Consider the following 25541-nt stretch of genomic DNA (forward strand, 5'->3'; position numbering starts at 1 on the left):
TAAAAAGCAGTGACCAAAAGTCACAGCACATCTCAGTGCAGTAATAACTACCTTTTCCTATGCTACACTCTTCCAGAAGAGCAGTAGGTCCAGGATTACTCTTTCCAGAAACAGTGCTATAGAAACATCACTTTGTCCTTCCTCTCCCTCCTTGTGCACCTGCAGCACGCTGCTGCCAGTGCTCTGTTTCTAGTGCACCATTATTTTTTAAGTGCTTCTGTCTGAATGGGTGTTGCTTGCTTCTTCCCAGTTTTGATCTCCACCCCACAAATCTCATTTTTAACCGAGGCAAATATGCAGGGTCCTTATTCGTAAGAGAGAAGTACAGATTAAGTGCTCAGGATTAATTTTTTGGGGGCAGAGGATGAAGGGATAGTTAAAGGAATTATAAAATCATAGTGAGTTCGTTACTTTTCTTAACAAGTGACTAATACTTAGAAATTATATTTTAAACAAAACTATGCACCACATAAACTTTTCAGACCTAGATTAGCAATACCAAACTATTATCCACCCTGCACAAGCAGATGCTGCACAGAGCTGAACGTCAGGGGCAGGAGAAATTGTGGTGCTCCTTAGATGCTATTGCTCCAAATTCTTGGCTTTAGTTTGAAGCATTAAACTTCTAAACTTCAAGTCTTTGAAGAATATCTGCAGATTATAATCAAGACAGTTTTTACCCAAATGTGCAGGGAGCCTGAAACAATCATCCTGAGATGCATCATCTTCCCCTACCAAGCCAGAACTTGTCACTAATCTTGTGCCTGAACTACTCATTGTCATGCAGTCTGTAATTTTCTTTGTCACAGGAAATGTCTTCGTATTTTTTTCTATAATGACCGTGCCAAAGACACTGCTGATGCTTAGCAGACACCGGGGATCAATGATAGGAGAGAAGGTGGTTTCTTCACATCAATATTACCGTTTTATGAAGTTAGCGAACAGTATACGGTGTGAATAACCCTGTCTTCGAATTCTTGCTGTCTCCAGAATTCCCGTGTAACGCAACTGAACCAACACCTTTTCTTTATCAAACTTGTTTGCCTGCCGGTCGTTGTTTGGCTTGATGCACCTGACAAAATGAGGCTGGCCGACGACCATTTTGGATAACAAATCCATCAGAGAATACTGCAAGAAAATAACAAGATATCTGCCACCAAGATATTTATAAAACTCGTATATACGTCCATGCGTAGCGGAAATTTTATTTTCTATGATCCGAATCATGTTCAAACCCCTTTACATTTCAGTAAGCTGGTACTTTAATGGCAGATGAAGTAAATGACCCAACAACAGTCCTAGCTTCAATAAAATCTCTAAGTTACTAGTGTGTACTACTTGAGAGAAACTGATTCCAAATGGACATACCAAATCCCACCCAGAACATTCTCACAATGTCTAACATACGATAGAAACTCTCCATACACTTATTTGCTTCTCTTGGAGCCTCATTAGGTAATTACAGTCCACTTTTTTCTGTTGTCACCTATCTGAACACCCTTATACCCCAGACCGTAAACTGTCTGTCTACGGATGGGAAGTGGAAGAGCAGCAAGCCAGGAAATATTTCCATCCCTTCATCAGACTGGAGGAAACTATGGCCAGCCCAGAGGAGAGGCTGCTTCAACTGCTTTGATCTAGCATGTCCTGTTCATTGTACAGACTGATGGTGCTCCTACAGCTGCCCTGCCAAGAGGAAATTTTTGAGGAGGGCAAATTTAGAAGTACACAAAATCACAATTACAAAGTTGCACTTTTCCCACCTCACCAGGGTAACAGGCTAGCAGAGGGGATGCAGTTAGTAGCTCCCCATGCCAACTGAGGTGAATCTGGCTGTAAACAACCTTGACTGCTGTTCTGTAAAATTGCTTCATGGGAGGATCTTATTAAAACACGAAGACGCTCATTCCTCAAGATTCAACCTGACTCAACTGAAAGAGGCAGCCAGGAGGTAATGCAGTTCAGCAGTAGTTTGGATGAAACTAGCGTAGGACATCAAGAGCCATATGCTTCCTATTAAAATGTGCAATTCCATTCTGGACAGACGCTGCACCATGCAGCGAAGTGCTTAATTAGCTACATCACTAGTGTGCCAATTGAACACAAACAAGTAGGACACGCTAATGGATATTTTTTCTCCCCACTCAGTCTGAGGTGGCATATGCTTTTCTCAATCACCCGTAGATATCTGCGTATGAGTAAACCAGTGGCGCTGAAGCTGAATCTCCATTTAAGAGCATTAGCTAGCGTGATCTGAACAGGGATTTCCACTGCAGAATATAATAACAGAAAAGTGTAAATAACTCATTTGCAAATTCTGATGCTAGATGTGTTGGTAATGCACTGAATCACAGACATTAGATTTGAATGAGATTCAGTAATTTTTTCCATCTTTAAAACACCATGCAGCTTTGGACCACCATGGTATCTAGGCTGAAATTGTCCTTCACAGTCCACAGAGTTGTGCAACCGTATCTACTAAACAGAGATGTCTCTCCTTACTGTTCTCTATCATAGATGTAAATGAACTCTTATGGGTTGTGAACATCACCTCAGACACCTTTATGTTTTTTTGGGAGAGATGACCAAATAACAGTTGGAAATTCAGAGCTGAGCCCAAGTGAACCAACTCTGTGCACCACTTTGGAGCTAAAAATACTCTTCACAGGCATTTTCTATTGCATGACTAGCAGCACAGCTAGTGCTTGGGAAGGTCAAGGACACTGCTGAAGGAGCAGCAAGGATGGATTCAGGACAGCCTCTGAGCAGTGATCATCAAGATCTTTCTCTGGAGCTCCTGCTTCAAATTAACTTTGCCCTCTTGCTTCTTAAACTCTTAAAGAAATGCTATAACACTGATGTCCAACATCCCTTTATCTCTCTTGGTGGAAAAACAAGCAAGTGAAAGATTAATATCATCATATATCATCATGACAGAAATGTGGCTGTGTAATCAAGTGCAATTAAAGATGAAACAAGCTCCTCTAGATATTGGTACTACACAGACACCTGCACCATATATGCAGCAGTCTAAATGTTGACTCTAAGTCAACAGGTGCATTTCAAAAGGTGAAAGAATTAACATTCATTCTACTCTATAAAAATTTATTAAAAGATCTGATATCTTACTCTAAAATAAGAAGCGACTGTCTGTGTTTTCATACTGGTTGTCTCTCTTGGATGATGTCCAGTATCTCCTGCTTCATTCTATAAAGACGAAGAAAGAAAGTGATACTTATCTCTGTTGTGCCTGTAGTGCCCTTTCCAATGCCACAAAAAAGCACCCCTCAGAGAACATAATTAATTAAAAAAGAAGTATTCTAAACAGAAAAAGTTACAGCATGATCACTAGCACAAATCAGTTACACCAGTACATTACATTACTTTGCTACGCAATACACAAACGTTCACAGACAGAGGACACAGTTTGATAATGGAGCATCTAAATAACTGCCACAAATAACCTGACAAAGTCTGAAGTCCTGTCAGTTATTTCATCGTCACTGTTATTTTGGTAGTTCTCCAAGGAACTTCATTATTCTCCACACCAATATTTTAATTTCTCTTTTTGCTACAATACAGCTAGGAGATATATTTTTTTCCCTGAAGTTGTTATAAAACGATAGCCAGAAAGAAGGTTAGGTTTTTACCTCACGGAAGGAATATGAATTGCACAACACAAAGATATCCAGCTAAACAGAAAAGAAAATAGGAGAGGGAGAAAAACCAAGGAAGGGGTTACTTGCTTACTTTTAGTACTGATAACAGAATTGCCTTTCTAGTTTAAATTAGGGTTCAATGCAGAATCACAAAATACATTTTCTTACCTTTGTATGACTGATTGATTTCTGGGGGGTCCACATTTGGTAACTGATTGTAGTTTTGCTTTTAGTGTGTGCCAAGTTACCTATAGGAAGACGAAAGAAAGCAACCTACCAAAATGCTTACATCTCAACCTGAAAACTATGCCGAACCACCTCATTCATGCCCCCAGTGCAACCATGTGGTTATAAATGTCATTGACTTTTTCGGAGTAAGTCCTCATTTCCCCTTTCACCCCTGGGATGGAACAAGCTCTGAAGTTGCACGAAGATAGAACATGGGCTGATTTTTCATTCTTTAGCGCTTATGTCACCTACTAGAGCAAAAAAATTAAAAGACTGCTGCAGAAAGATAAGATACATCTGGGAGCATCCATGTGGTTTTACTCTAAAGATGTAATTGCACTATTCTAGTTATAATATATTAGTTAAAAAAAAAAAAAGTGCTAGCATCTCTCTCTGGCCCTGAGGGCAAGTGGCGTGGCATAATTCAAGTCTATACAGCTAAACTCTACACTTCACTAGTCTATCAACCTTCTGGTAAAAATAAGGTTGTATTGTACCACAGAGCTTGTTAGAAACCATCGCTGGCCTGTGCTTTCTCTTGAAGTGTGACTGGGTATTTCTGGGAGACTGCTAGCTGACATGGTCCAAATCTGTTCCAGGGAGGCATGCTAACAATTAATCAGAATGGGCCACCTTGTGGGAGTGTTTCAGCTACTCTTCACTGGCCCTGTTTGGTTTACTAGCATTGACATGGTCTTAAGACCTTAGCCTTAGAATTCTTAATCAAGTGATACCTTTATTATGATGACTTGAAGGACTAGGTACATTGGAGTGGTTTACACAGACACTGGTTTTATAAAGGAATAATGAAAATTCTGCTGAGCTTTCCATCATGTCACTCTGTGTTGATAAACTCCAGCCACTGCTGCATGCTGCCATTGCTTCTGACAGTAACATAACACCTCTGGAATCTCAGTCTCCACTGGGAGAGCCTGTAATCTCTCTGTGCTTAGCTACTATCAGCAAGAAGTGGGTAAGAGTTGGATAAATAGCTGCAAATATACGGCCTGCCGAGCTAATGCGTCATGTATTATGTGATGATATCAAGTGCTAAACCTCTCATGGGGTTAGCTGCACATCACAGGGTGGGAAGGAAAGAGAGAGGATTACTCACACCTAACCTTAGCTATCTGAAAGTGAGGTGTCTACAGGATCACCACTGTATTCAGGGGAGAGAGGCAGCTTCAGAGGAGATTTATCCCATCCCAAGAGAAGCACTTGAGGTAGGCAAGATGGGTTGGGCTCTGGGTAAACCTCTACATTTCCACTGATTCTAGATGAATAAGTTAGATCAGATCAACTTTTACTTGGCTATAGGTTGATGGTTCGGGTAATTTTCAAAAGGCCACTCACAGTGTTTCATAGTATTTAACAAGACAACTAAAAGAACCTTCAAAGTTATCATTCAAAACATTACATAAGCCTTGGGATCAGTTCTTGGGACCATTTGTGCCCTGACATTGGCTCTACAGAAATTACAGTTTAGTATCTTAGCAGATATCAACAAGTGAAAATGTTCAGGCAAGGACATTGAGATCAGTGTTTTCCCAGGAAAACTGACTTAAAATAGACCTGCAAGACCAAATTTTGCATTCCATCAGCAAAACTCCCTTTGTGAAGAATAGGAGCCTTGCCAAAAACTCAGTTTCTGTAAGCTACGATAACATTTTCGAGAAATTTCCATTAGGCTCTTCCAATTTAGCTTTTCTGTTCTACTACAAGTACATCTCCCACGTAGTTATAAAGGAAAGTAATGTTGTAAATTATTTACTGTATGGCATCAACGTCATCACACAGGGAGTAATACAACACAATAGCAAATTGGTTGTAAGGAGACTTAGCCATCATCCTAAAATGGCAGGTGGAACACTGTGCAAGGACCTGGTTCAGCTAAGGTGCAACTTAGAGGTAATTTCTTTAGAGCCAGTCATATTCCTCCACCCCAACTTATGAACTCCCCAAGGAAGCGCTCACTACTAGGACCCCAACAGTTACCTACTGTAAAGGACTAAAACACTAGGGGAATAAAGGGCTGTCTCCTCACAATTTGCAGCAGATGTTAGGAGCTCCAACCTTGGTTCTCTACTACTTCAGAGAAAAACTGCACTGCAACAGAACAGGCAATTTATATATGCCCTGTCCAAAAAAGGCCAGTGACTTACCTGATCCTTTCTGTTCAGTCCTCAGCTCAAAGGATGCACTCCACTCCCTGTCTTGTTCCCCTACCCTGAAGAGAGGACCCTGAAAGAAGCCTCTACCACTTTCTTGGCACTTGACCAGACCATTCCCTCCCCTGCAGCTTGAGGTGGCTGGGGCTCCATTCTGTATAGATTCTAGGGTTGGAAAGTTAAGCCACAAAGTGTATGATGTCATCAACAAATGGTCATATGAAACCTAGCAGTGGTCATCACGAAGGCTAGAAAAGAATAAGATTACCACAGTAACAATACCTGTTTTTGTAAGAGGATGGGTTACCAACTGTCGTGTCAGATTGTTTTCAGATGATCGCAGTAGCAGCACAATATCAGCTGGCAGAGTATCTCTATTTTTGGCTAGGAATCCACTTGCATTATATAGAACCTGTTTAAAAAATGCATTTATGCATCTTCCAGGCTTTTGAAAAGTAACTGAAATTTAAGCACTCTGGCATGTGGCTTTTAATGTACCAAGATACACGAATAGTTTATCAGCCATCAAGCTTGCTCTTGCGTACTGTCTTTCGATCACTGGTAAGTTCTAACTTTTCAATACTGAGAACCATTATGATGCAGATCACTAAAAGCAAATCCATCATTCTAAAGTAGCTTGAGACATTCATTCTCCCTAATGCAGATATGTTAATATTAGTTTTAGCCAGTGTGGATTTATCACTAGGACAATTGTATTGTGGTCCTCCTCAACATATGCAAATGCACAATTAACAATGCACTTGATTTCAAACAGATCATACAAGATTACCCATATGACAGTACAGTCTTTTTGTCCCATTCATATCGTGCTGTACTGGACCCAGGACTTTACACTCTTCCTAGAGATCTCAGTATTAACTGCAGAGGAATTTTGCAAAATCACAACCTGCATATTGGCAATTGAAATCTCTAAAAATTCCAGGAATGGTGTACCTAACTCAAAATGTACCTCCAAGGCTCTATCTCAACGATGCTGTAGAGGATCTATAAGGAAACCTGACCTGTGAAGAAGGGTAGAAGGGGCTGCCATATTTAACTTAGAAAAAAAACTCACAAAACCATCCAGTAAGTCATAAATTACAAAAAAAGTTGTAAAGGAAGGGGAAATAAATTGTTCTTCAGTTCCCCTGTAAACAGGACTAGGAGTAATATACTCATATCACGGCAATGAAGATATAAGGCAGTGGGAGAAAGTTTCTAACAAAAAAACTTGCGGAACACTGGAAAGGGCAGATGGGGCGCTGGTGGAATCCGCATCTTCAGTGGTTGGAATGTATGGGGAGAGCTGGCTCTCTGCTCCTCAGCAGTAAGATACACTATGCTGGTGAAGTGTAATTCAGCAGAAGAGGATTTACTGCAGGCCTTTTGTAGCTGGCTGTCTTACACAAGGCACAAGCTATTTTTGCATTGGCTGATGGGCAGTGTGTTGCCTCTTTCCAGGCCACCTGCTCCAGCACTGCACAGACTCAATATAGTTTCCTGTGTGAGACAGCAGTGCCCACTCCCTACCCTTTAAAAGAGCTCAAAAGGAGGTGGGAGCTCCTGCTTTCACAAGGCAAGCTCTGGGTGACCAGGGGCATCTTGCTGCAGTGCATCAGCAACTCCTGAGTTTGAAAGGTACGTGCAGCAAGTCACCTTGTAAAGGAGGGCAAGATGCTGCTCATCAAATGGAGCAGAAAGCAAGGCCTGCACTATCTGGCTGATGACAAAGTACAGAACTATTTAAGTTTGATGGGGTGTAAGAGGCAGTAGGAAGAATGAAGCTGGATCCTGATTTGAAGCAGCGGGAACATGTATGGCACAAGACTTGGAGGAACTAAGGGGAAGAGCACTGAGCTGCATTATGTAATGGTTATGTTTCAGTTCTTCTATAATACAGTCAGCTCATTTACCTGGTGACATTTAAGAAAAATAACTCCTGATGTTGCCTTTTTTTTTTTTTTAATGAGGAAAAGTCACTTTTCAATTTACTTTTGATGTGTAAGGCACTGCCAACATTTCCCTGCCAGGTCTGAAGAGATGAAGGTTGAGAACCAACCCAGCTGACCTCTTCTATTTCTTCCAGCCCTACCATTCCACAATCCCCAACTAATATCATTAGGTCTCTTACCTTTCCTGCATAATGATAAATCCCAAAGGTTAGATCTACTCTTTTGGGTCTCCAAAAATATTTTGACTTCAAATTATCTTCAAATTTTTCTGAAAGGAAACACATACCTTATCTTACTGGAGTTACTGTACAGTAATTGTCTTCCAATGTGGTAACCCTATAAGGATATTGCCTGACTTCTCAGACAATGTAGAGGCACAAACAAAACTCTGATGTTTTTAAGGACAAAGATACCATAATGGTCTTGTAACAAAATGCACTGGATAAAGATATGGGAGCTCTTGGATCAGTTACTTACTTTGTACCAATTATTTTCTGTGTGACCTCAGAAAATCACTTGCCTTTCTAAGCTTTTGATCTTCATATATGAAACAATGTAGTAATCCTCCCTAAGGATTCCCTAGGGAATTGTGAGGAAACATTTGCCAATTCATTGAGAGCCTCTGCACCGTAGACTAAATAGTATGAGGATAGAAAGACAACAAGCTCATACAATTGCTTTAGCATGGGCATCATTACTGGATATTATTAGGTTTTGCAATTGGGTGTTGGTTAAAACTCTCATCTGACAGTTTGCACATTCAAAAATGAGTAAAACAAGGATTCATCCGTACAGAAACCCCACTGAAATAACTAAATCAACTGTAACTGCAACTACTCAGCAGCACTGAAATATTCAGGATTTAAATTACAACATATTTAGGTGTTGATTTTAATTTCTGAATAGAAAAAAAAGGAGGCAGGTTTGCAGCCAGTACCCTTAAAAAGTACTAAAATTCTTGTTCTGATTACAGCCCATCTAAAAACTCAGAGCTGAACATGACTCAAGTTTGAAAACAGTGTTCTTGGCATATGAACCAAGAGTTTTAACTCAGTTTGATCTTTATCTTTCAAGCCCTGCAGCTAAAAATTCCTGACAGCAGGAGAATTCAAAACCTGGATCAGCAGCTTAGGTTCATTTGTACTCTCGATGCTTCTCTATCAGCTTCAAAGATGCATCCACTGCTGCATGCATGCTTCCCTCAAACATACTGTGACACTGGAATGTGGGCTCACTGAGAACAAACATAACTAGCATACAGCCTAAACTGGACATGCCAAACAGAAATCTGACATCCTGATAAAATATGGAACAAACCATATACTTACCTACAAGTGTCTGATCTGTTGCTTGTGGGAATCGACTCTCCTCATCCAGCAGGGACAACAATCCCATTGGTTTCTGCAGGAACATATCTAAGAGGGGCCTGTTGTCCTCATATTCTATAACTCTTGCATCAACACCTTCATATAGGTATTCATTCTGTAACAAGCAACGGAAGGCCTGTTTTGTCTATGTACACAGAACCACTTTGGAAAACAATTCACAAACTGTCAAGTGTAGCAAATTAAAACTACATTGAAAAAGTATGCCCTGGGGCTAAAAACATCAAGGTTTTGCAGGAACAAATGTCAGTTGGGATGTATCACACTGACAGGCAATAGATTTTGATTTGCCTTTGGATATGTGTTTCCTATGGCATATTTGGTAAAGTAGGATGTTTTCCAGGAACATGCAAGATTTAAAGAAACAGAGTTGAAGAAGATGAAGTATACTATTTGCAGATGGAGACCTCAGTGTCTATTTACCTCCTGGTCTGCAAAGTAAAAGATATTTCTTAATCTTAAGATACATTTACATTCAAATTCATTGCTCAGCTCTATGTGACATGTAGTGACCAAGATTTACAAAAGTGAGTACAGATTACAGAGGACTCATTTGTTTGATCCCTCTCCTCAAATACCTGCAAAATGTTCATATGCAGAGAAAAATGGTGCACACACTTTCAAGTAATTAAAAATGGGGTACATACTTGCTAAAAATTAAATAAATTGTCTCAGGTTGGCCTCTACAACATTTTCATTCCTTTTAAGGAACAAGGTATTCAGCAAGATTAAAAAACAGTAGAAAAGCTGGTGGGGATTTTTCTATTTTTTTTTTTTTTCCCCCTCCTGAAGACCGTAAATACCTTTGGATCCCTACCAGACTGGAAAAACCTGATAACAAATGCTGTGTCCACAGTATGGTGCAACGGTTTTACCTTGAAAAGAATTTAAATAATAGCTGAAAAATACAATAATTACTTTATTTAATCTTTCAGCAAGGCAGAGGACAGTCGTAGATTTATCAAGAGAAGGATGCTCTAGGGATTGCTACCCCTCCATTATTTTCTTCTGCATTACGTAATGCAACAGCAGTTAATCACTGCACAGTGGTCCTGTAGGACCAGCACTGAAGGGCTGCCTTCAGTCCTGTGCAGGCTGTACTATGAAACATATAATTAAGCCCTTTGATCGACTTTAAAAATCATCCCTCTTCCAAAGGACAGAACTTTACAGAAAGTGTTGCATTAATGTATGGTGTTAAAATCACAGTTGTGCTATCTGGAATTCATTGTGAGAAGAGTGTCATAAACATGAATGATGGCTAATATTAACGAGTTCAAGGACCTCTAACCCTGAAAGACCTCTCTTTATGTGTCATTCGAGCCTGAATGAGTGAAGAAGGCAATATATTGAGCGTTTAGAAAAGGAGCTAACTGCCATATACAATAGAAAGGCACATGTTATTAGACTTCAAAACTCTCAATCTCTAAGCTAGAGAGAAACTGCAAAATGTGCAAAATCAGTAACACTATCCTGGAAATAGAGGCTCAAATAAATAAATCTGCTGATCCATTTGAAAGAGAACACAGAATGTATACCTAAACCCTTCCAATATCCAGATTGCCCTAACTTCCCAGGACACACTTTACTCCGTTAGGTTATGGCTCAGTTTATATGCCCATACAAGGGCGTAAGCAGCAAAAATCTCTCCTACAGCTCCATGAGGGCTCCTCATCTCAGACATGTAACATTAACTTTGTTCATGTCTCCCCCACAGCTGTGGACAGGTGGAGTTTTGCTTTTTATTTTAATCAATGACCTGAGTAGCAGGACAAGACAGGAGAGTAATAAATGTATCACTGATATAGGCAAGAAGTTAATTATATACCTGTAGGAGCTAGTGGCAGGAAGGGAATGACTCTGTGTTATCTTGCCAAGATAACAGCAGAGTAGGGGCAGCTTACCCGAGGGCTACGGCTGCACCGACACACAGATGTTTTGTTCACGAAACCAGCTGTTACTGCTTAGGATTATCAAGAGTACACTTATCAAGGGGGAAAAGGAAAGAGATTGCTCAGGATGAATCTATCAGAGAAGAGGGTTTCTGTGACATCCTCAAACAAGCTCTCACAGACAACCTATCTAACTTTTCTCCAGCTTCAAATGCTTGTGAGAGAGGCTAGTTTAGAGAGCTGATAAAAGACTTCTCAAAACTGAAAGGAAGTCTGTAATAGCTGTACTACTACACTGTAACAGCAGCATCCCCTCCCTGCACGGCCAGTGAATGGGCCTGAACTCCAAGCCAGCAGCGTACGTGACCAGTCAGCCTTTTGTGTCTGCACCTCAACAGCGGAATGAGTGTTAATGTTGAGGGTTTGGTAATGCTGCTGTCTGCCCAGTAGGATATGGAAGGAGCTCACTTCATCACTTCCCATGGGATCCTGGAGAATGGCTGATAACCAAGTCTTCCAGGCACCAGAGTGACAGATGGCTCAGAAAGAAGATACCATATTACATTTTGTTATGCAATGCTGGTCTTCAAATATATCACTAGAATACAAGAAGCAAGGATAAAAGCCTTAAAGATGCACATCATAAACCTGTAATGAAATAGATCTTATTTGAATTAATAAGATGAATCAGCTACAGGATTGTGTAATCCCTCATGATGTTTTATGACAAGAAAGTTCCTTAAAATAGCAGCTGCTCATTGAAATTCTAAAGCATAATCCATTAGAGAGTATTCCTCTGGATGGGATGTCAAAAGGAATGACTGAGTTACACTAATACTTGGGCTCCTATCTCAGCTCAGTATTGCATGATATATTTTTCTATTATCAAAACTAGGTAATATTAGCTTGTTCAACAACCTGGTTTCACTTAATAACAAAATAATTATTAAATGCATTAGGAAATGGTCATGTTTAATAAAAAAAAAAAAGGCATTTTGCTGGGAACACAGTATGATGATGCTTTGGTTTAAATGGGAACACCAGAGACTTTTCCAGCTTAAAGTAATTGTCATACAAATGTAAAATAAATATTGCATACGTTTAATGCAAAAAGTAGCATCCTTCTAACTGACAGGAAACTTGACACTTTCCAAAATGTTTTAGGCATCTGACATTATACCTTTTACTTTTTGCAGAAGAATCACAAATGAGAAAGAAATGGGAAGGTTGTCTTGCTGGCCAATGTTACCTGCAGGTCATGGAGCTGACAGAATTAACTTACATCAGTACCTTACGTGTAAGGGAAACACCTTGAAGGACAGAGCTGCAGGTGTAAAGTTGTGCTTTGCTTAATATTAACCTAAAAAAAGCATGTTCCAGCATTCATTCCACTTAATTATAGACATCTAAAAGAAATTATTAGGTTGAGAGCCCATATTTCCTCCATAGTCAGTGGAGACAGATATATGTATTTGTCTCCACTGACTATAAGGAATCTAAGCTATCTTTATTTTAAACTATCCTCCCATTTCAGCCTTTCTGTCAAATTAGGGAACAGAGGTTGCTTTCAGGCCTAAAAGCCTTTATTTTCAAATGCAAATATTAATTCAACAATAAAGAATAACCTCCTTTAATTTTGACTTGAGTTCTCCATGTTGGCATGCAGACACTCTGCTCTAGCAGACGCCCTGCGCCTTGGGTGGTCGTAGTACCATTGTTCCTTCCCACTACTCCTAACACTTCTGAGGACATTTTTGTAGGCCACACTTCCAAGGAAAGCAAAATTGTGAACACTTTTCAGATTCACACACAGAAATTAAACCACTGACTGCTAAAAACATGTCAGTGAGAGTGCTGAGGCACTGGAACAGGTTGCCCAGAGAAGCTGTGGATGCCCCATCCCTGGAAGTGTTCAAGGCCAGGCTGGATGAGGCTTGGAGCAACCTGGTCTAGTGGAGGGTGTCTGTGCCCATGGCAGGGGGGTTGGAATTAGATGGTCTTTAAGGTCCCTTCCAACCCAAACCATTCTGTGATTCTGTCATCTGCAACACTGAAAGTACAATTCAGCCTTATGAGTGCATTTACTATTTGGCTTCATTCCTCAGGTTGCCAAAAAATTATTCACCTTCCCCAGTTATACAATTATTACTTATTAGGTTGACATAGTTTAATTGAGAACTACACTAAAACCAAATTACTTAGGCCTTGACCTCCCACTAGATATGTCACATTTTATCTAATTGAATGTAGTATGGAATTGAACAGGGGTCAAAACAGGGAAAAAAATGAAGAAATTATATACCTATAATTTTACTTCTCTTTAGAAAAGTGTGAAAGAAATTAAATTCTGCAGTCTTCCTTGAGTAGACCTAGAGGATGCAATGCAGTGTTGTGTTAGAGATTTCTGAGATAGCATAGAGCAAAGTGACATGTCTGACATGGCACAGGGCTGTGGAGAGGTACCAGCCTGGGACCCCAGCAACAGGATAGCTGCATCAGCATGACAGCTTGGGCTAATGAAAAGTCAACACAAAGGTCTCAGTGACTGCTAGCACAGTGACAGCTGTAGGAGCTTTCTAAACATACATCCTGTCTTCTGTAGTATTAAAGACACAAACCTTACATGTGTGTAAAGTCAGGCAGACACATCAACGAAGGGCAGGTGTCATCCTATTGTTTGGCTTTTACATAAGTGATACTTTGTATCATTAACAAGAACAACTTCAGTCACATGATTTTGAAAATATTTCCTTTTCTTTCCATGTATAGAAAATTTAGTAATTATATTTTATATTTTTCTGTAAATAACTTTTTTCCGCAGGAAGGGTCTGTATTTACAATTAAAGTACATTACTGGTGTTAACACAGGAGAGTCCTTAGAGTGAACAGAAAAGGTTCTAAAGCCACCTGCTTTCTTGAAGACTGTTATTGTCATGTAAAACTGGAACAATCATGGTATAAATAAGTGAAAAGTGATGTCTTACAATGACTATGAATCATACTGCAAATGATCCCATGCAATGGGGCTGTAATGCCGAATAATACACTTATCATTTCCTGCCTCTGAAAGAGCCACCCACACTTGCACAAACTTAATCTATACAGCTCATTCTGCACAGCCGTAGTAATATCTTTAGAGAGTGCTACAAGATAATATAATGAAGTTTGATATAATCTGGTGTAGTGGTGTCATGTAAATTAAAGTAGACAACTTACTCTGTTAGTATTACAGGATGGGGACACCTGTAATAAGAGTATGAGGATTGGTATAAATGAAATACGAATGGAAACGTGTGTATAAGCACCAGAAGGAAGAGTCTTACAAGAATGGTCTGTGGTTTGAATGAAGAACATTTGTTCACACAAGAAAACTGAGGGTAGTGTTGTTTACGTCAAGACCAGAAGGCCTTCAGTCACATAAAAACACAGCAAGCGAGGGCAACACCCTCTGAATCTGACAACAGGAAGATGACTGCAAGGTTACAGCACATCACATACGCTTTTCTTTTCCTAGAAGTTCACATACACCTTCCTTTTCCCTATGAGTCCACCAAGGAAACAGACTATAGGCATAAAGATGTATATATTCCAAACAAGCAAAACGAGATAATGACCTTGCCTAAAGATTACGGAGGCAAAATTAAGTAAGGTTCTGAGGTAATGAATCGCCCTGTATCAACTGATGATTGCTAAAGGGTGTAAAATATCTGTTCAAAAACTATTTCAGCAAGAAGAACCCAAGAGATATGATGAAGACTTGCTGGTGTCCCTTATTGTGTGTTGCTCAGAAATGATCCTGGCCAGACCACTTGAAGATACACATTCTGGTGCTTTCTGTGTGGGTGTCAGTCAGTGAAATCTGAGAAGGAGTGGGAGTGGGTAAAATTGACATACTTAGGGATTCTGTAAATAAAGATCACCTCCCACTTCCATAAGGGTCTTTAATTGTTACACTAATTTCCAAGAGGGAGAAATGGGTAGACTGTATGTTGTCAAAATCAGAAGTTCATTTTTTCCCTTATCTGCTCAGTAGCAAAATAACCACCCTGACCTCTGTGCAAGCAGGGCACATGCAGGAGAGCAAACTGCTCCTACTAGGTGGTGACACCACAAACCTCTGCATTAATGTAGGTCTGGCAAAGTGTCTGCATTAGGATATCTAGAAACAGGTAAATGCAGATTACATGGAACAGGATCCAACTCTAATTAAAAAAGAGAAGGAATATTAAGACAATATTTGGGTGTAGAGGGATAGTGTTAGGAAAGGCAAGGCAGGTTCACCACAAGCAAAAAGGCAACTAGGGAAAACGTGGCCCTGGTGCTGAACAGCTGTGGATGATACGGAAAAGGCTGAGATACTGGATGCCGCCTTTGCCTCAGTTTTTACTGATAATCCCAGGTCCCTAAGATGAGAAGGAAAGTCTGGAGCAAGGAAAACTGACCCACGGTGGGGTAGGATCAAGTTAGGGAACACTTCTGAAAAATGAATGAATGCAAGTCCACGGGACCTGGTCAGTGCCTGGGTTTGACAGGAATAACGGTGCTGCAGTCTGTGCCGTTGGAAACAGCAGTAGCCACGAGCTCTTTTTGTATGAATTTATGCACTTCAGACAGTAAATGTCTAAGTAATTATAGCAGGTCAGGCTAATTTCTGACTTGCAGATGGTATTGAAGACAAGGAAATAGTTGTGACTGAGATTCTCCTACATAAATCTATAAAAACAACTACAAGGTCTAAGACTGCAAGACAGCATTGCTTGAAATAACTGGAAACAGGATAAAACATTGATCGATAAAAAAATATTTCCATTTTACACATAGATATATACACCTCTAGACTGACACATACATGTACACACCTGCATACATAGACTCATTCCAAACCTGTAACTGTCTCATCCTTAAAACAAGCAGTAATTAACACTGACAAAACACTCTTTTTCTACTAATAATTAATAACAGTATTCAGGTGGATTTTCATCTATGTATCATAAACTCCAATAATTTCAATAGAACAGAGAAAGTGTTATTTCACCTAAAATTTGAATTTTGATTGTTCTACTCACACAGAATTCTGCAATATGTCTATTTTCAGCAAGATTAATAGGTTTTTCCTAGACATGTTATTTCTTCACATAACAATACTGAATAATGATTTAAAGATGGTTAATTTAATTCTCATGGAATTATTTACAAAGTTGCTCTGATCTCTTTTGTTTTTTTTCACTTTGCCCTTCAATTTCATAAATTTTTACAGTTACAACCCTATTTCTTTTTTTTCTAAATTTTTAAATACAATTTTTTAGATTAAATCCATCATTATTTAGCTTAGATGAACCAGTTCCTGAACAAGAACAAAATAATTGTGGATTTTCAGTTTTTAAAAATGGAATTTCAGGGTTCATTAAGCTTATTAGCAAGCGATTATGAACACCACACTTTAAAAATTATGTTACTACTAATTTATTTTTTTACTGTAGAATCATACATTACATCACTCATGTTATACCTCAAGAAAACAACATTTCATTTGCATCAAACTTATTATCACTGTGTTATGTTGCTTAGATACTGTAAATTTCAAGTTTAATGCATTTTGCGTAGGCATTTTACTTGCAAATAGAAAGCACTGCTTCACAGAATACACAGTCAGAAAACATTTGTTATAGTCTGCAATTTACAACTTATAATGGAGAAGGAACAATGCAGTTTCCTGAGACAAGGTTTTATACGTTCAGCAATACTGAAGCTTTATCAAAATATTCCACACATACCTGTTCCCAGGCAAAAACATGTTGATTGAAGTAGAACTGAATTTGTTCATTGGCAATGTTGATACAGAGTTGTTCAAAAGAATTTTTTTTGAAATTTTCAAAGCCAAAGATGTCAAGAATTCCAATGTTCAAACCATCATCGTTTCCACTGCAAAGATTAAATAAACTTGCTATTGTTGCTCTTTATTTTACACTGCCTAGCTTCCTTATTATTTCACAAAACTAACCAATGGGCCAAACCTGTGTGTGTTATACAAGATAATTTTTGCTAAAACAGGTATCTTAAAATATCCGTCAGTTTTTGTTTGAAATACAATATATGCATATCAATTCAAAGATGACTGTATTTGCAGACCAGATACACTGAATCACACAATGCTAAGCATATAGAAGATTTACAATTTTATTTTCAAAATAATATTTGCTAGTTATTATTCTATTGTAAAAAGCTGACTACAGTAAAGAAACAACATACAGTTCTTTTTGTTTCTGTTGTAATAACACGGGCTTTACTCACCAGCATCTTGAAATTAAAGATTGCTGTCATTAAATATTAGTTCTTCATATGATTTATTCACAACAATTAAAACTGCTTACTTTAACATGAAAGTCGAAAGAATGAATAGCTAGACCTTTTATGCATCTAAATAATTACTTGAAATACTGGAGTGTGGTATGAATTTAAATTATCAATTAAGTTCCACAGAGGTACTACTAGTAAAACTTTTAGCAAAAGCATTCTGAGAGATGCGTGATCATTTCTGCACCTGGAAAAAAGCTCTGATACCTGTATTTATTGGCTAAAACAAATAATTAAGAGGATATAATTTTACATCAAATTGAAATTGACATTAGTGTCTTCTCCCAGCTAACAAAAAAAAAAAAACCAAAAACAAACACATTACAGCTATAAAACCCCTTTGAGGGGCTACTGATTTTTTTTTTTTAAATAAAAAAATTAGGAAATTGGATATGAAGAACCAGCCTTAAGATACTAATGAATAGCACTTGAACCTCTTTGTGAAGTCCATCTCAAAACCAGAAGTGTTTAATTGTGGAGGGATCAAAGGTATTTGGTGATTTTGACCTGAATTTGGTGACTATTTTATCTGCCTGGAAATTACATTTTTGGTGAATAGACTGCTGAAACTTGTTTACCCCGTTCCTTCTCAGAGCTAATTACATTAAAATTAGCAAATATATAAAATAGCAAACACAAATTACTTTACTACCACAAAACCAAAGCAGACTTCTGGTTTTGGAGTTTTTTTGTATAGTGAACACTTCGGGTTGAACGTTCTCCCTCCTCACCAGCACAGTAAGTATTCCATTTGAAAAGGACTCTGTAACAGGCACATGAGATAGGCACACAGGCTAGCAGTGCTGCCTTGTCTATCACGAATTTTATCCTGTCACTTACTGATTAAAGATCTGTTCATTGCTGCTGTGCTGTAACCAAATATTTGAAAGTTTGGACAAATTTTAGCTTTGCAGCCTTGGCTTTCCTCTGGTGTTTAAAAAATTTTTAAAACATCCAGAAAATCCAGATCTGCAAACCAAACCTATTTACTATTGATATTACTCTTCAGGTAGTTGTAAGTTTGCTCATTTTAACTGTTATTATCAGTCACAGAGGGCCCCAACCTGTACGATCTACAATGCAAATCATATAATTTCTTCTTTGATTAATTTGCAAAATGTGTTATATCCTCATTCCCAATCTCTTTCTTGTCTCTGTGTTTAAAACGTCCCCTTGTAAGGGTAGGGTGGACCTCTGTAAACGTGTTTGGAAACTACTCTCACATATATATGAAACTATGCCCATAACAATGACGACAGAAGCAACAGCATCAGTGCATGTAAGAGGAGAACTTGATCTATGTAATCAACAGATGAATATCAAAAGTTGACCCTGAAAAGGTATAAAGCAAAAAGTAGTTAGTATGTCACTTAAGAAGAGTTAAATGAGTAAAGGTCAAACGAGTAAAGGTCAAACAGGAAAACACCAGATGCCTGTGCTATCCATATCTACTGTATTTTCACTGCATACTATGAATAGGATAAAACCTTCTTTTTTTAACATGGTGGTGTCATAAACAAAAACGTAGCAGAGAAAAAGTAGATGAGAACACTAAATGCTCTAGTGTAGATGATATTATTCCCACAGAAAATCTCCTTTATTCTGGAAAAGCTGCTTTTACCTTAAATGTTTGTCAGGTTTGAGTAACGTGTTGATGCGATTGACTATCCAACTAAAAAGGCGCCCATACAGTGCTTTGGCCATGGCATCTCTGACATCGGTGGCTTTTTCCACAGTGTTGGGACGAATAATTGTTTCTCCTCGAGTCACTACACAGTGAGAGGTGAGAGCCTCTTGCAGTTCATCTGCCTGAATACACAGCAAGGACGCGCCTAGGAAGGAAGGTCACAGGCATAGCTCAGGGGCAGATTTTGGAAAGAAAAATATGCATTTTTGCAATCAAAGCTGCAAGTGCAATGTATTATGAATAAGGGCCAAGCCAAAGTCTTGAACCACGACTAATGGGGGTGTTCATGCCAAACAACAGCCAGTACTTAATTTAGTCACCAATCTTCCTAGTTTCCACTGCAGTCAATGAGTAAGTAATTCAAAGCAGAGGCCTTTAGGTTCTAAATTGCTTTATCAAGGAGGTTATTTCTCTAAAGAAATGCTAGGGAATCTAGGTGCCTACGTCAGGAGTATGGAAGTTGTGAGGTGTGAATATCCCTCTCAGTTATAATCCATCCATATTAGCTGCTGCTGTCCTCCTCCAAAAAAGGGGTGCTTTTTTCCCAGTTCCACAATATTTTTCTATCTATGGCAGGAAAATGTGTAAGAAGATAGCGTGAAGATTTCATTATCTCCCTGCCTGTAATTATGAGAAAGAGTAACTTTCTTGAGAATCTTTGCTCTTTTCCCTCCTCTGCTTCCCAGCAGCCTACAATGTAAGGTATCCCTTCCAAGGAATTAGTGAGCCATATTTCAACAGGAACACGTGTGGAACAATCTGAGAAAGAAACTGGGAAAAAAACTATTTAACGTGTTAATGAGCTTCTCCATCAAATGTTCAAATAACCTTGGAAAAATTCCAAAGGTTTTCTGTATAGGCATCTGCAGTATTAGTCATGTTTCCTGAATGCCAGTGAACTAGTTACTCAAATAAGGTGCATAACATAGAAAATTTGTAATTTTTGCGTTCAAATTGGGATGGGTTTGGAATTAATCTATCTTCAGCATTTAATTATTCTTACAAAATTTCCATGCGAATACAGTTTCCATTGATAACTCTCTTACAATAAAAGGAATTCACTAGCAAAACACTGCAGGAAAACAACCTTAAATCAAGAAAAACCACTCACAGTTCTCAAGGGCTACTGGATTTGAAATGTTACTCTTGTCAATCATATGTTCAGATACGACTGCAGAGAATTCAATGTTACCCACATTTAAAATGGCAGCCAGGACACTGTATACACTTCCAAGTTCCTGAAAAGTATATTAAAAAAGATACAATACTTAATAGCCAGATAGATTTGTCACTTGGGTTTATGCGATGGGCACGTGTGTGTGTTGTTTCCTGTTGTCTGCCACATGCCCACTACTTTTAGTATTACTGTTCTCAGCAGTTATTCCCTGTTCCATACTCAGCATACTCTTTCAAGTGTAAGACACCCAAAGAGGGCAAGACAAATGATAGCCTAATCTCTCTTCCATGCTTGTCAACAGGACAGGATTGACATGGAGTATGGGATGTACAAAACAGTGGTGAATATAATCCTCTTACACATTCAGAGGTTATTTATATACACTCTTTGTTGTGTTTGCAGGCACAACTCTATCTAAAAACGTAATACCTATATCAACAAAAATATAAAAAAATCTCCATCTATGTTTCTTGGATCACAGAAACAAAAGTACTCCAAATAATAGGTCTGCAATGGCTCCTACCAATGTCATCAGAAAAAGTTTCCCTGGGAGAAGAGTGAAAACTCGCATCTCTGATTTGGCAGAACACTTTACCCTTCAAAATGTCAGTTAGGCACTGTGTATTCACCAAGCACTTCACTATGGATTTTACTTAAACATACTTAGATTTCAAATTACTGAGTAGGTTTTGAAGAGGGATTCTGCTTTGGAAAAAAGACTAATAGTAGTCTGAACAGTGAAGTGATATATACAGTAAATTATTTTAAGTACGTACATATGACAAATAAAATCACATTTTCAATTAATGAAATGATGCTTTCCTTGCAAGTTTGACTTAGATTTGAACTGTGAAGTTTCATCTGAACTGTGACTGTTTATCAGTATACTTGATGATCCCTGGCTGTTTTCTACTCAGAAATGCTGAGGTGTTCCTGCAAAAGCAAACTAGGTATTAAGCTAGGAATCTGTGATACTATGTATTTTGAGGCATGTAGTAATAGGGTATTTTATAAAAAACAGGTTTATAAGTTTTATAGTAGTTTTATAAAAACAGTTGTGTACGTTTGATTGGTATTTCATAACAATTGGCTTTTCATAATTGCATTGCATTTTATCCCCAGTATTTATTAGTTTGCTGGTACCATGTCAAGCATCACTGACTCAGATAAAACCCTTAATTGTTCTAGAATACTTGATCTTGTTTTCAACACTTGCAGAAGTTAATCTAGCAGTTAATAAATTAATTATTCCAGTGACAGTAAGACAAACTAGATAAGCTCACTCTAAAAAATTATGCTCAGGATAATTGGCACACAGCTTATCTAGGTTTTTAGCAATTGTTCTCACTTTAAGCTTAGGGACACAGATGAAATGCAAAGAAATGGATAGCTTAACTTCTGCCATTATGCTGTACAGTACATATAGCTGCTGACATTTGTGCCCTTTTCCAGTGTGTTTGAAATCTGGCTTAATCTGTCTCATACAGCATGATTATTGTTCACCTCAGGCAGTCCTTTCCTATTATTTTTGCCACGCAGCCTGAAATAAAACAGTGTGATTTTAAGATAGGGAGTACTGTCAAGAGTTACTATTAAAGCCTGCCAGTCAGATAAAAACAAATTTCAAAGAAATAAGGCCTTGTTTAGGCCTCAGTTTTAATTGGAGAAGAGAAGATGTTCTGTCCAAGGTTTTCTGCTAATAAAACATGGAGCATGCTTATATAGACCCTCCTCTGTGCACTGGGATAAACCTCAAATCTTAAGGCTGCATTACTAAAAAGCAAACTTGGAAAAGGAACTAATTCTCTTACAGTATCTTTTTCTCACTGAACATAAATTGTCTCTGCACACGCATCCTGTATCGGAACATCAGTGTGCCAAGAAGACTCCTTTGTTCCTTGGCTCTTGCAAACACAGCCTCAGACAGGCTAATTCACCCTGTGGAGAATGTAAGATAGGCTAACAGGGATGGGGCTCTCACATAACCTCAGTTAGACTGCCTATGGTACTCAAGCAGCTTCTGAAACTCTGGGGCTTCTACAGATAGATAATTCATCCCAGATTCAGCTCACAGTGGATTGTTGAGTTAATCAAGTGAAGAGCCGTGCTAGAACTACACAATGGGGCCAGTGACCTAGCTCTAACTGGATCTTCAATATATAAGGAAGGTCTCTTTTGGATGATCAAAATTATTGTTTCCATCCATCCGAGTGAACAAAAGAACCAGGAAGAAAAAAAAAATTATGCTTTGCACAGTATAAACTGGACTTAAGAAGGTTTCTGGTGCTGTGACAAAACTGCTATCTGTGCTGAACTCTGCATATCCTTCCACACTGCTTCTGGAAAGGCAAAAGTACAGGCGTGAAAGGATGTGATAGAACAGGTGTCATATTAATAAGTGCAGTTGTGAATAAGCATGTGGAGGTGAAGGAGACTGTGAACTCCACAGCTACTACTACTTATTGCAAAATTAGTATGGAGAAACAGAATAAGTGAATAGATCTGTTCTGCTAGCTCTTCAAATATTTACATTGAGGGAAGCCAGAAATATTCAACACAAGTGAGTAATTTTCTGTGAAAAGCCCTTTACAACATGCAATTTGGTCAAAAAAATTAAAACATACATCCATTCTAGAGCTATATAGCACTAGAGCTATATTTCACAGATACTATATGGATCATACTCCTACTATCATTTATGATAAAGTCAGTGGTAAACTATCGCCGTGATGCACCACTTCTCCTAAGAACAGAGAACTAGGGTGCAGGCTGGGGTTTCCTTCCCTTCCATCCCACCTTATAAATCTAGAGGCCTGTTTTTATTTTAATTATACCAAAGACAGCCTGAGGAGAGGGGTTTAATGGCCAGCAGAGCAATGATAGGTGATCATAAAGAAAGAATGGGTTCAGCTAATGTTTAGTGATGAGGTTCACTTCAAAGGGATGTAAAAACTTAATTCAACTTTACCCCTGGAGTTGTGAAAATGTATTGAGTCCATCAAAACTCAGATCAACTCAATGAGTTTTTAGAACTCTCACCATAGACTTCATCTTAAAACAGGGATGAGTCCCATATTCCCAGGACTAAAATTATAGCCTAATAAATAGTTACAACATCATTTTCTATGCATTTAATTTGCAAAAGCCTTTTTTTCCCCCCGATTACTCAGCTGTGCTGTGTTCACTGATTTCAAAGTCTTGTTGGCTAATACCATTTTATTAGTTTATCAATGCCTTGAAACCTTAAAAATTTAAAATGTGGTAATATAACAGTAAGTTGATCATGCAATATCCTAAAACATACACCCACTACTGCTAAAGGAAGAAAATAACAAGCAAGTTTATTTGAATGCTTTATATAAGTTTTTTCCTAATTAAGGTAGCCAATAAAGTTCACAAAAAAACCTATTACCAACACTCACCTCCAATGTAAAACCAATGACTTTGAAGCACTGTTCAATTAATTCAAACTGGGACTTATAAAAGCTATTGTTCATGAAATCTTGCACTATTCTGAAATGTTCATTTTGCAGATATCTGAAAGAGTTGAGGGATACAGAGTTAGAATGTAAATGAGGTTGCGAATTCAACACTGCATTTCTTAGTAACCAATTTATGTAAAAATAAACTGCATTACCTGGGAGGTCTATATTCTGGCAGTTTATAATGTGCCAGTTTTTTCTTTTCTGCCAGACCAGCATAAATATAATAAAAAATATGGAAATTTTTCTCTCCTCTGAAACAACAGAAACAACAAACTGGTTTAGTAACGTAACAATTTTACATTTACTGATGACATACAAGCTATTATTAAATCTTATTCTAATAACAGGCAAGGCTCATGTAAACTGACAGAGGACTCTGAAAGAAGCTTTATTACACAAGTTTCCGTGAAGAACACCCTTTCTGTGCCATTGTGTGTTTGTTCTGAAGCTACCAGGGGAGCCGCTTGGTGCTACAAGCAGCTAAATGCTGCTCTGCCTTTGATGCAATTGGTAGATGCTTGGTGAGATCTTGCATGTTGCTCACCCACCCACATTCAATGGGCTGCTTAACCTCCAGTCATCTAAAAAAATCTCACCATGGGAGAGCTATACACTCCCGATTCACTGATTCCAGTATGTTTGCTGTGTCCTTTAGTCCTGAACCAAGAAAGCACGTAAGCAGACATTCGGCAAAGGGCCTTATGACTTAGCATGCTTTGCTTAAAAGGTAGGTGCCCAAACCCAGAACGGAGGTTTATTTGCACATCTAAGCTTCCTGTACACCTTAAAAGGAAGAACAGGATGCTTAGGTGGAAACTTGCAACCACCACTGAACCCTGAGTTGGCCAAGGCCGTCACTGGAAATGGCAAAAAGGAATTGTGTTCAAACCCCTGGTTTCTGCATGGGGCATGTGTCTCAGGAGCACCATTACATGCTTCTGTGAAGCCCAGTGCACTCCTTTCTGCATGGAGGTGCTTAGACCAGAGTCCAGTGTCAACTTAGTTTGTATATTTTACTGTGGACAGTCAGTAGAAGAAAATGAGATCAATTTAAGGAGTAGGAGCAGATCCTTTATCTTCCTCCTCAGTGTCTTAACCGTTACATTGCACAGCCATGCTTTACACGCTCTGTGAAAGTTCAGTGTCCTGATGGCTTGTATATTCTCTTGGAAAGGTAGGGGAACCTGAAGGTTCAAACCCTTCTGCCTTGAAATGGGTCTGGAACTTAAGTCTCCCATTTTCTTGGTAATCAGTCACTGCAAAAAGCCATTCCTAGCTTTCCATGTGAGTTTGGGAGTCATGTTCTCCCAGAAGAGCAGAACAGATTGCCCTTGTAATGCAGGTACCTGAATGCCAGTTCTCTGCCCTGGCACGGCCGTATCGACCAGCCACACAGAGAGCTCACTTGACACAAACAGCTTCAGGCACGCTTGGAAGTTCATGCCTCAGAATTTAACCTCTTACAGTGGCTCTCATGCTAAGCAGCTCAGTGGCATGTTCTTGTGAATTCAGACCCCTAAACTCCTACCTAAACAGCACCTGAGGCATGTAAAT

General features: G+C 38.7%; 1 protein-coding gene across 1 annotated transcript in view; it reads right to left on the reverse strand.

Annotated features, from left to right (window-relative positions):
* The window catches only part of MYO3A (myosin IIIA), a 57549-nt gene that overhangs the window by 25651 nt on the left and 6357 nt on the right, over positions 1-25541 (reverse strand). Inside the window, exons 7-17 of the mRNA XM_010155455.1 lie at positions 24140-24238; positions 23925-24039; positions 20437-20563; positions 19260-19470; positions 17059-17206; positions 9336-9489; positions 8187-8275; positions 6338-6467; positions 3828-3907; positions 3130-3207; positions 923-1128 (exon numbers count right to left, since the gene is read on the reverse strand). Coding sequence (XP_010153757.1) covers positions 923-1128; positions 3130-3207; positions 3828-3907; positions 6338-6467; positions 8187-8275; positions 9336-9489; positions 17059-17206; positions 19260-19470; positions 20437-20563; positions 23925-24039; positions 24140-24238 — 1437 coding nt within the window. The remainder of the gene's footprint in view (positions 1-922; positions 1129-3129; positions 3208-3827; positions 3908-6337; positions 6468-8186; positions 8276-9335; positions 9490-17058; positions 17207-19259; positions 19471-20436; positions 20564-23924; positions 24040-24139; positions 24239-25541) is intronic.

This window comes from Eurypyga helias, unplaced genomic scaffold (genome assembly GCF_000690775.1).
Source record: "Eurypyga helias isolate BGI_N326 unplaced genomic scaffold, ASM69077v1 scaffold44670, whole genome shotgun sequence".
NCBI lineage: Eukaryota > Metazoa > Chordata > Aves > Eurypygiformes > Eurypygidae > Eurypyga > Eurypyga helias.